The following is a 12,273-nucleotide window of genomic DNA, read 5'->3' as shown; positions in this document are numbered from 1 at the left end:
CCCCCCCCCCCCCCCCCCCCCCCCCCCGCCGCCCAAAATTATAAACCTTACCCTGCTGTATGTACCTATCTTCTTCCATGACTATTGAAGTTTAGGACTAGGCTATTACAAAAACTAGGAGTAAAATCAGGGAAACCCTTCTACATAAGTGATTGATGAACAATTGTTCAAACATCTGTCTACAATTTATTATTGGTTTTGTTCCCAAAAGATTGAGATGTGGTAAAACAGATGTGCATTTTGGATTTGGATCAACTGTGATCTTATTGCCCCAAGTGGCTAAATGGCCTGCTCTTATTCATGTACTGTTATGCACATCTAATGCCTCTATTTGAGGAAATAAAAACCAAAAGAACTGCAGATGCTGTAAATCAGGAACAAAAGCAAAATTGCTGGAAAAGCTCAGCTGGTCTGGCAGCACCTGTGAAGGAAAAAACTGTTAACGTTTTGGGTCCGGTGACCCTTCCTCAGAACTGAAACTCTGTTTTTTTCCTTCACAGATGCTGCCAGACGTGCTGAGCTTCTCCAGCAACTTTGTTTTTGTACCTCCTATATCTGAGGATTGTCTGAATCTGGCCCATCAGGGAACTGTTTCCTTGCTGTTCCACACTCAATCCTTGGTATAACCTTTGTTATTTCTGGGCTAGTGTTTGTTGTAGGTGAAGTATATAATGGTCATTTGAGGACTCTGTCGGCCCCAGGAGCTAACATTTCTCAGCTATCCTACATGTCCCACTATTTTATCATGGTGCAAGCATCCAGCTCTGTCTGGTTACACAGGTTACTACAGTCACATGTTGAACACAATACTTGATTACTGCTTCAATGTTCACCTAGTCATCCCTCCAGTTTACACTGGAACACTTTATTTTTAAAAAAGCATTTGAAACTAAAGCAAACAGTAAGTTAAGATTAAAATTTAATGGGAGCTACTGGACTAATTGCATTCAATAATTGGAGGATAGTGCTACATTACTGATTTGACTTGTCATTAATTTTAATGTCATATGGTGGTCTTGCGTATGGCATGGTGATTTTATGAAGACAATTTAAATTTGAAATGGGGTCATGATAAAAGACAATGCACTTTTAAAGTTACTAACAGGAATTTGTCTTCTGGGCTAAACTTCATCAAAATGAAGGTTGGGACAAAGTCAACCTAACTGAACGTCGTCAGGAATTGTGAAAACACAGCAATGGTGACTGGGAAAGAATTTGAGAAACCAATACAAGACAATAAAACACTTCCACTCCTCACTGTGTTTTTCTTTTATTAAAGTTAACTTTATTCTTTGTTCCAGTTGAACCAACAGTCACTATCCGACCTAAAGCGCCTCAACATGCTGCACAGTTGGCTCTGCTCTCGTGTCATGTCACTGGATTTTACCCTCCTGAGATTGATATCACGTGGCTGAAAAATGGAGCACCAATTCCTGATGGTGTCATCAACACTGTCCTTTTATCAAATGGTGACTGGACCTATCAGGTGGAGGATCTCCTCCAGTATCAGCCAGTGTCTGGGGATAAATATACCTGTCATGTGGAACACAGTAGCCTGGGGAGTCCCAGGAGTGTGGAATGGGGTAAGAAATGAATCTGAGCTAGTACTGCTTGGATATGAGTTTCAGGAAGTTTAGACACCATTTTTATTATGTCTCTAATCAAAAACCCAGTATTCAATCATATTTTATGTTCTAATACATTTGAGGTACTGCTTTTACTATCTTGTGAGCCTGAACTTTTGATCACTGTCCTTCCATGTCACCCAGTTTTGCTCTTCTGGTTAATAACTTACCTCCTGTATTTTAATGTTTGAGTGCTTGTTGAAAAATTATCTTCCTTCAGTACTGTTGCCAAACGTGTAATATAAACATAGGGAAACCCATTACAGGGAAATGCCAGCGTCTATTATAAAATGCATGATAGCAGAAAACTTGGAAAATATTGTCAAATCCCATTAAAGTCAGCATAGAAAGGCAAATCCTGCTTAAATCTACTGGAAATTTTGAGGATGCTGTGTATTTGGATTTTCAGAAGCTTTCTGATAAATCCCTTTGTTAGTGGGTAAAGTTAAAGCACATGGGATAAAGGGTAATATTGGCATGGATTATGAATTGGTTAACTGACAGTAAACAGTAAAAATAAATGGCTCCTTTTTCCAAGTGGATATGTGCTTGGACCCCAACTATTCATGACGTATTAAAATGATCTGGGTGAGGGAATCCAAGACAACAATTTCAAGTTTTGTTTTTTTTTCTCTTGATGTCACAAAACTAGGCAAGGTTCAGATGGGGATGTAAGGAGGCTTCAAGGCAACGTACTCCAGTTGAGTGAGTGAGCAAAGACATGACTGGTGCAGTACAACATAGCTAAATGCGAAGTTATACACCTTGATGTGAAAGAAGCAAAGTTTTTAAAATGGTGATTATGTTGGGAAATGTGGATATACAAAGGGACCTGGGTATTCTTGTGCATCAGTCAGTGAAAATAGAAAAGCAGGTGCAGTAAGTAATTAGGAAGGCACATCCTCATTTCAAGAGGATTTAAGTTCAGAAGCAGGGATGTCTTAGTGCAGTTGTAAATGGCCCTGGTTTAGTAGGCAGAGGGAATCTGTCTGAATTGTATTAAAATTCAAACAGCTGGATTACTTAATGCAGGGAGGATGTTTCCCTTGCTAGGGAGTCTAGAGTAATCTATCCATCTGAGGAGATGGGGATTGACCACTTTAGGACTCAAACGTGAAAAGTTTCTTCTCTTTAAATGGTAATGAATCTGTGGAATTCTCCAAGTCTCGATATATTCAAGAAAAAAAGTAAACGTGTTGATTCAAGGTATCAAATGATATGGGGAGAAAGTGAGAATATAGCATTGAGATAGTGGATTACCAATGATTATATTGATTGTGGAGCAGGCTCAAGGGCTGAATGGCCTGCTTTGTTTCAAGTATTGTCAAAGATCTGTTGCTTCGGTTGTGGGTGAGGTTGTTGACTTGCTCGCTGAGCTGTCTTGTTTTTGTTCAGACGTCTTGTCACCATGCTAGGTGACAAGATCAGTGGAGCCTCCAATGAGGCGATGTTATTCTGCTCCACTTGGAATTTATGCTGTCCAGTCTGTTATGTTGAGTACTGTCATTTTTGGTTTTGATCTGTATGGGGTCCAATGTGATATGCTTGTTGATGTGTGGATGGAGAACCATGCCTCTGGGAATTCCCATGCATGTCTGTTTTGCTTGGGCTACTATGGTTACTTTGTCCCAGTTAAACTGATGGCCTTCATTGTCTGAATGTACCGATTATTAAGGAGAGTTCATGATGCTGATCGGACAGACAGGAAGGAAACTAGCCATCAGAATACACTAACATCAACTAGCAGCAAGGCAGCACGTGAACTCTCCTTAATATCGGTACATTCAGACAATGAAGGCCATCAGTTTAACAGCGACAATGTAACCATAGTAGCCCAAGCCAAACATAGACACACAGGAATTCCTAGAGGCATGATTCTCCATCCACACTTCAATCAACAAACACACAGAATTGGACCCCATATATAAACCCATACAGATCAAAACCAGAAATGACAGTACTCAACATAACAGACTGGACAGCATAAATTCCAAGCGGAGTAGAATAACATTGCTTCATCAGAGGTTCCACTGTCACCTAGCATGGTGACAAAACATCTGAACAAAAACAAGCCACCTCGGTGAGCAAGTCAACAACCTCGGCCTATTTGTTTCTGTTTCTATGACCTGCTTGCCATTCTAAAGTCCCGTACGCATTGAAAATTCCATTCCTCAGAAGTGATTCCTCCCTTCCAATGAGCATGTAATTAATCTCCCAAATGAAGTTATTCCTAGTTATTCCTATTTATCTCTCTTTACTCTAAAGATGTCTTGAACACTTTCCCTGGTTGTTTTTATTGTATTGAGCTTGTCTAAACCTTGTTTTTAGTCTTCTCACCTGGTACCCCCCTTTGTGTCTTTGTTAATATCTTGCCTATTCTGTAAATCCAAAAATTATCTCCTTCCATTCTGTTCATTGGCGTTAAACCTATTTTCCTGAATGCTGTTATGCAGTTTGAAAATTAAAAAGGACAGTAAACTTTAATTTGCATTTGTTCCCTGACATTTCTAGCATTGATATTTCATTTTGTCCAAGTTCTGTTATCTTTGGTCTTCAGCTTTTCATCACTTTGATTATAGTTGCTTTTACATATTGATCTAGATCAACCTTGCTACTTATTTTTCTTTGCATTTACTTCACTTGGGGGGTTTTTTTTGTTTTGCTCAGTTGGATAATTCTTTATCCTTTTCAGCTTGGCTTTACAGGTTCAGGAATAGCCATGATTCCATCTTTCCCTTCCATTTGATACCAATTCTGGGGAAAACTAACTCAAAGTTCCCTAATCTTTGCTTGGTGTAGCCTAAGACCACTTTCCCAACTCCTTTCTTAGAATATAGTCCCTTCCTGTTTCATCAGTTTGATAAGACCTTTGGTGACCTTTCGCACTAATCCATATTCTTGTCCTACTCCCTGGGAGTCAAAGGACTTGATGGAAAAGTTGATGCTCAGCATGCTTGTAAAGTCTTTTGCTGAATTGCAAATATTCTCCTTCTGTCATCACACCAGTTTGTTTTAAATGCTACTGAAGTGCCTCCTTGACCTGACCTGTGAATTTTCACGTGTGCCTTACTACTGTCAGTTCCCTATCACTCAAGTGACTACCCCCCCAGTTTCTCTTTGCTTCTGATATCCTAAAGTATTTTGCACAGATGGCTTTTGACTCCATTAACACATACTCTACACACACAATCTGCGTGAGCCAGGACTTGTCATTCTTCTGCATTCTGACTATGTATGAATTATTGGATGGCAATACAAACATCAGTTCCAATTAAATTACACTGCTCCTTTTTTCCATTCTCTATTTCTACATTACTAACATCTTCTAGTAACTAGCTTACTGAATGATCTGTTAATGGCCAAGATTGCTGTATGAGGAATTCTAAATTCTTACTAATCAAAATGTTTTACACTACCTATCTTGCACAGTTCCAACCCAGACCACTTTCTGAAGAAGCGTCACTAGACCCAAAACATGAACTCTGCTTTCTCTCCTTAGATGCTGCCAGGCCTGCTGAGTTTTTCCAGCAATTTCTGTTCCTGGCTCCGATTACAGCATCTACAGTTCTTTCGGGCTTTTTCACTTTTTATTGGATAGTTTAAAGTAATCTATGTAAGCTTACTTCAGCTCTCCAACTGTCTGAGAATTCTAGAACCCTTTCCTTGAATCTCATTTTCACAAGGAATAGTGGAACCATCTCTTGTTTAAATGTAGTCACATCTTTTAAAGACCCTATAACCTTGTTAGAATTAGACTTGTAGAGTGGAATGAGAACAAGCTGCTGGAAATCTAGCAGTCAGCAACATACACATTCCCAGTATTCCTTTTACCTGCGCTTATTGCTTATATTTGTTCATCCACCTCCTTGCAGCAGCCACTGTTCCACTGCAGCCTGAAGAGAAATTCTTCAGTCAAATGCATGAAGATTTAACCAGGGAATGGGATTCTACTTTGTGGCTGCAAGTTCATTACTAAAGTGAACACCTAGTCTTGCTTTTACACCTGGAATGTTTTATTTGGACAGAAGTACAGAACACCTCTGAATCAAAGAGACACAAGATCATTGTTGGAGCCCTGTTCTTTGGGATTGGACTGATTATCTTGCTGGTTGGAGTGATAATGAGACTGAAGAATGCGAAAGGTGAGACTTTTCCTATGCCTCAAGAGTGTGGGACATTTGCCTTCAGGCTTCTGGCTGTGTTTCAGAATTCTATGTTGGGCTGTTGTTTAGGGCTGAGGCTCCACATGGCAATTATGAGCAGTTTAAAGCTTACTGAAGTTCAGTTGCTGAACTTGGGAAATGCCACTAGTTAACACTGTTACCACCAGGTAAGGTAAAGCTGTCACTATTGGGGGTTGGCTACAGCTAATTTTGTTCTTTGTATTTTTTTTTTAAAAAAGCTGCTCAAGTATGGAAATGTGGCTGGGAATTTTTAACAGTCCTAATCAAGAGATCCTTTCTACACAGCAGGCACCTTCACCCATTAATGGTTAGCTAAATCTATTAGGTGGGGATATTTCCAGAGCCTTCAAATGCAATAGGATGAATGTATAATGGACTGTAATCCAGGAAAAATCAGTATCAGGGTAATTGTGACTGTTTGACGTTAATGTAAAGCCTGTTTGCAAACCCTGCCATACTATCCAAATGTTAGATTTATCTAAAGTTTTGGCAAAGATCTGTAGCTTGGGTTGTGGGTGAGGTTGTTGACTTGCTCGCTGAGCTGGCTTGTTCTCGTTCAGATGTTTTGCCGCCATTCTAGGTGACATCAGTGGAACCTCCGATGAATTGAATTGATGTTCTTTTACTCAGCTTGGAATTTATACTGTTTGGTCCATTATGGTGATTTCTGTCACTTCCGGTTTTGATCTGTATGGGTTTGTATATGGGGTCCAATGCTATATGTTTGTTTGCATTACAGGCGGGGAACCATACCTCTAGGAATTCCTGTGCGTGTCTATTTGGCTTGGGCTACTATAGTTACCTTGTCCCAGATAAACTGATGGCCTTCATTGTCCGAGTGTACCGTATTGAGGAGAGTTCGTCGTGCCAATGTAATGTTTGTGGCAGTCGTTGCATGGTATTTTTGTAAACCACATTGGTTCTGCATGTTGTGGGAATGGGGTCTTGAATCCTTGTAAGTGTTTGTCGCAAAGACCCCATTCCCACAACATGCAGAACCAACGTGGTTTACAAAATACCATGCAACGACTGCCACAAACATTACATCAGAAAGACAGGAAGGAAACTAGCCATCAGAATACATGAACATCAACTAGCAGCAAAACGGCACAATGAACTCTCCTTAATATCAGTACACTCAGACATGCACATCAATTTAACTGGGACAGGGTAACCATAGTAGCCCAAGCCAAACATAGACATGCACAGAAATTCCTAGAGGTATGGTTCCCCACCCGTAATGCAATCACCAAACATATAGCATTGGACCCCGTATACAAACCGGAAATGACAGTACTCACCATAACGGACCAGACAGTATAAATTCCAAGCACAATAATAACATCGCTTCATCAGAGGCTCCACTAATGATGTCATCTAGCATGGTGATTATGTCTGAACAAGAACAAGCCAACTCGGTGAGCAAGTGGATTTATCTATAGGATACTTAATCAGGATAACTCTAAATCCATCTAGCTGACCTTTTTTATTTTTAATTGAGACTTTCTTTTAGAATAGAACAGCTCAGTCTTTTAAATGCATCCTGTCTAAAGGTGCTGAGCAGAGACTATTGGTTGTGAACTACTTAGGAAATACTTTCTGAAATATGTTCACTGTTGTATAGGAAATATGGCAGCCAACTTGCAACTCCCACAAACAACTTAAGCAGTTGAGTAAGGGTCACCAGACATGAAACTTTAACTCTGATTTCTCTTCCTAGATGCTGCCAAACCTACTGAGCTTTTCCAGCAACTACTTTTTTTGGTTTCTGACTTGCAGCATCTGCAGTTCTTTTTTTGTTTTTAACTTAACATTACAATACAGATTCTGTCTAATTGAGGAATAAAGATTGATCAGGACAGACTGGGCCTTAGTTTCAACACCTAATCTAATGTACTGTCAGATGTAACCTAGCATTCCACTGGAGTGTGAAATTTTGTATTCAAGCCCCACTCCTTGCAGCCCTAACCTCTTTTTGACTTGGGCAACCTAACCACGTTTGATTTCTCTTTCAGCTATCTTGGACTCGGGCAATCATGGTCCACGTAAGTATAATGGCCAAGAATTAATTTCTATTTTGTGGGAGGGATGTACTGGGGGACTGTGACAAATACAGTTGTGACTATAACATTTCCACTTCTAGAATTACCCAGGGACAGATACTAGAGTGACCTATTTGCCCATTTCCACCAGTCTCATTGGCAGGAATGTATAAATAAGATAAATGGTCAGTGTTGGGAGCTTTGGAAGTACTTTTCCAAACTTTGAACTATTCAGGATCCTTATCTATTGCAGTAATCATTTAGCTGCACAAGTGACAACACATCCTCATCTTAAGATATAAAACTGGGCTGGGCCCTCTTGTGGTGCAGAAGTGGTGACCTGACAACTGGACCAGGAAGCCTGGGGTCAAGTCCCACCTGCTTATAAACCTGAACAGCTTATTAGAAAAATAAGCTATAAAACTGGATGTCCCATACAATACTGCTGATCCTAATTTTTCCAGCCATTGTCACCTGTGGTTTGGAAGTCTCTCGAGAATGTACTGTACAATCCATCACATGAATGCTTTAGAGCTCCATTGCACCCCGTTTTGTACTGTTAAACTCTAGACCATTGCTATCTGCATATTGAGGTTAATAGCAGACTGGATCAATATAGTTTGATTTGGGTTAAGTGTGTATAAAGATGGTCCTGTGTTTTTAACTCTGGTAATTTTTCTTTCAGGTCTGATGGGTCCAGCTGTCAGTTAACTAACCCATGGCAAATGTGGTCCAAAACATTGGAGTAAAAGAATCTATTAAATGATGGAATTGAACAGCTTTAAAATGCATCTCGACGACTCCTGGCTCTATCTGTGACTATAGCTTACTGGGTGCCAGGCTACTTAACCTTTTTGCAATGTTTGAGATTAACTTTATGCAATGTTGAGATTTTTACACAGCAGATATCGCTAATGCAATTAAAACAGGGATGTGTGTGCAGCAATTATCACCTGGATCAGTGACTAAACATCTTGGAGTTAAGAAACGGGGATTAGTGCCAGGTCCGGATTAGTGCCAGTCCATTCTGTGTCTGCACTTTCTTTCTGCATTTTTTTAACATGTCAGACTGTCTATTGGCCTGGATTATCATGGAGTCAGGGAGACTCCATGGATGGGTAAAAATGGCAACAGGGCCAGATTCCAGAATTTGTGACCACATAATCAGCATTTGATTTTTCAGGTGTGCTTTTAACAATGTGTGCAGGTTTGGGTCACAATCCCACACTCTGCTTTCCTGACCTGATCTGCCCCACAAAAAAGATAGCTATGTCCTAGTTCATTGCTCAAGTCTGCATAAATAACAATTTCCACAGAGTCATGGTTCATGGCACCTGTCATGAACCATCTTCTGCCTGAGATTTGTGTTTTTGAAAGGCAAGCTCAAAAGCTCCTCAAGCCTCCCATACCAAGCTATTGTACTTTCATGCCCATTCATCCATTGCACACTATAGAGCCAATGCATTATGTCATGACAATTCTTTTTGAAAACTGCATAGAATATTTAATGTTTAGTATAAATGCCAAACATTCATTGGCTGAAACAGCTGATCCCAGGGAAATTGCTTGATTTGAGCTCTGGTCTCTGAATTATGTGGAAATCCCATGTTTGAGCACAAGATTTCAAATACCCATTAAAATCCAAAACAGTTGCAGATGTTGTAAATCAGGAACAAAATAAGTTGCTGGAAAAGCTCAGCAGGTCTGGCAGCATCTTTAAAAGAAAAATCAAAGTTCACATTTCTGGTCCGGTGACCCTTCCTCAGAACTGATTGTAGCTGGGAAACATCAGTTTATATACAGAAAATAGGGAGGGGCCTGGAGTAGGGGGTAAACAACAGGATAAAGCCCAGAGAGAAGAGCAGTTGGGTAGACAAAGGAGTGATAACTATCTGGCTAGGAAGGTGGGGACTGTTAGTGAATATTCACCCTCCTAGCCAGATCATTATCAACTCCTATCTCCAGGCTCTACCCTATAGTTTACTCCACCCTCCTCCCTATTTTCTGTACATAATCTGTTTTCACCGCTTCAGGTGCTGCCAGACCTACTGAGCTTCTGTTCAAATACCCATGATTTGTTACAGATAGCTGGGGTCAGGATGGCCAGTCATAAAATCTGAGGGGAAATTTTTAAATGTGCTATTTTTGAGAATCACTTAAATTGTAGTATCAACCTAGGTATGTGGAATCAAAAATGGAATGTCTGACCTGACTGGCACTCACCCTTCCAATGCCTTGAGCTGGCAGACTCCTGAGTCGGGAATTTTTCAAGTCTCACCATCTTTCTAAAAGATGAAAATCCAGGCCTTTATCTGTAAATAAATGTATATCAATGTTACAATTGATACTTGTCATAGAACCAATTTGATTAAAATTCATTTTTATTTGACTCTCCTAATGTTGGTTCTTTCCTGTAACATTTGCAACACAATTTGAATGGGCTTATCATTGTTTTTGGGTTTCAATATAATCAAAGCATGGGAATAGTGTGTAATTGTTTTTAGGCAAAAGATATTGAGCTTTGCTTTCTTAATCCAATTCCAGCTGGGCACTGTATATTTCATTGTGCAGAATGAGCTATTCCAAACCAACAAAGAGGCTGCTTAATTTCAAATTAGTGGTTAATAGTCTGGAGTATGCGAATACACCCCCTGGAGTAAATGTAACCAGAGTTCATAACTCAACTAGTCAGTGCTAAAACAATTGCTTGGTATATCTGACAATGGATTGTAAATAAAGTAGGCTCCCCCAGTCAGAATCAAACCTGGTTTCAACAGACAGAAGTTTATTAAAAATTGCCTATTAGACCACTCATTCAAGCGGAGAATGAAGGGATGAAACAAGGTGAGGAATGTTGACAAAAATCTTAGAAACAGAGGAAATACAGGTTTGAGCTGGTGGTAAAGATTGCTGTGTTGGTGGGCTACTTAGGGCGTGTGAACTTAAAGGGGGAAACGATCAGGTTTCTGTCAAGCCTATGATATCAATGAATTTATCCTTTAACTGGCACCGAGGGGATTAATGAGGTTGATACTGCAGTTGAGGCTTGGCTTATGAGCAGCAATTGAGCAGACTGGGAGTATACTCATTGGAATTTAGAAGAATGAGGGGGGATCTTCATAGAAACCTGTAAAATTCTGAAGGGAATAGGTAAGAGAATCAGGCAGGTGAAAGTAGAACTAAGGGGCATAGCCTCAAAATAACAGGGAGCAGATATAAGACTGAGTTGAGGAACTTCTTCAAAGGGTTGTGCATTAGCGGAATTCCCTGCCCAGTGAGGCAGTTGAAGCTGCCTCAATGAATGTTTTTAAATCAAAGATACTACTTTTTTAACAGTGAAAGAATTAAGGGTTATGGTGAACAGGTGAGCAAGTGGAAGAGAGTCCATGTAAAGATCAGTCATGATGTCATTGAATGGCAGAGCAGGCTCGATGGGCCGGATGGCCTGTTTCTGCTTCTGCTCCTATTTGTTATGTTTGTAGGTTATTCCCACTCGTTAACCTTTCCAAGGACTAGAGGGGCTGGAAAATTGGGGTGCCTCAAAAGAGGATATGAAAGGTGAGACTGAGAGCTGTTAATCTGAATTCATGTAGCATTTGTAGCAACTGATGAACTGCAGTCCATTGGAGAAATGACTGCAAAATAATAGATCTGAATATTCAATGGTACACTTTAAAACAGCAGGAAATCTGAGGGTGACTAAGGACAAGCAGCAAATGCTGGCCAGCCAGCAACACCCATGTCCCATAAACAAATAAAAGAAAACTAGGTAACGTAATTCAAAGGATGACATTAAGTGCCATATTGAGATGACTTTAGTTCTAAAGGTTATGTAGTAAAATTGGTTTGAGTGGTAAATAGGACAAGTAAAATGTTGCTTTATGGATGGAGTTAATAATGCCCCTTAACTAGCTTTGAAGAAAGTTTATGGAGATGATGTTGGGTGACTTTAATCCAAATTTGAATTGGACTTCCATAGTAACCTAGAAGAGGAGTTCCGTTTTTTTTTCAGGTTAGTTGTCTAGAGCAGGGTATTTTAGCTCTGGTAATATGCAGTGAGGATCGATAAATTACTGACCTCCATAAGGGAGTCTTTAGGTAGCAGTGATCAAAATATGATTGAATACAAATTTCAGTTTGAGGAAAGAGTGGTCCTAAAATTAATGAAGAGAACAGGCTGGAGTGAACTTAGAATTGGGTTAAGAGGTATGTCAACAGAAATCAAATTTTTGCATGTGACTTTAGGGAAGGATGCAGCTGCATAGCCAAGGTCTGATGGTATCAAATTGGAAGAATGTGTACTGTGTTCTGCGCAGGATCATAATATGTCAGAAAATAGGATAGGATATGAAAGCCTGCAAAGAATTACTACTGCAGAGGTAAGGAGGGAGAAAAGGTTAAATTTTCTCAGTATATTACTCC

At 39.9% G+C, this 12,273-nt stretch overlaps 1 protein-coding gene across 1 annotated transcript in view; it reads left to right on the top strand.

Annotated features, from left to right (window-relative positions):
* LOC109938172 (HLA class II histocompatibility antigen, DP beta 1 chain-like) overlaps window positions 1–10,240 on the top strand; it is a 16,031-nt gene extending 5,791 nt beyond the window's left edge. Inside the window, exons 3-6 of the mRNA XM_020536617.2 lie at window positions 1,302–1,583; window positions 5,651–5,767; window positions 7,825–7,854; window positions 8,537–10,240. Coding sequence (XP_020392206.2) covers window positions 1,302–1,583; window positions 5,651–5,767; window positions 7,825–7,854; window positions 8,537–8,562 — 455 coding nt within the window. The 3' untranslated portion in view covers window positions 8,563–10,240. The remainder of the gene's footprint in view (window positions 1–1,301; window positions 1,584–5,650; window positions 5,768–7,824; window positions 7,855–8,536) is intronic.
* Window positions 10,241–12,273: the final 2,033 nt, after the last annotated feature.

The sequence above is a fragment of the Rhincodon typus genome, chromosome 35 (assembly GCF_021869965.1).
Source record: "Rhincodon typus isolate 14 chromosome 35, sRhiTyp1.1, whole genome shotgun sequence".
Classification (NCBI taxonomy): domain Eukaryota; kingdom Metazoa; phylum Chordata; class Chondrichthyes; order Orectolobiformes; family Rhincodontidae; genus Rhincodon; species Rhincodon typus.
This window is presented reverse-complemented; position numbering and strand designations above follow the sequence as displayed.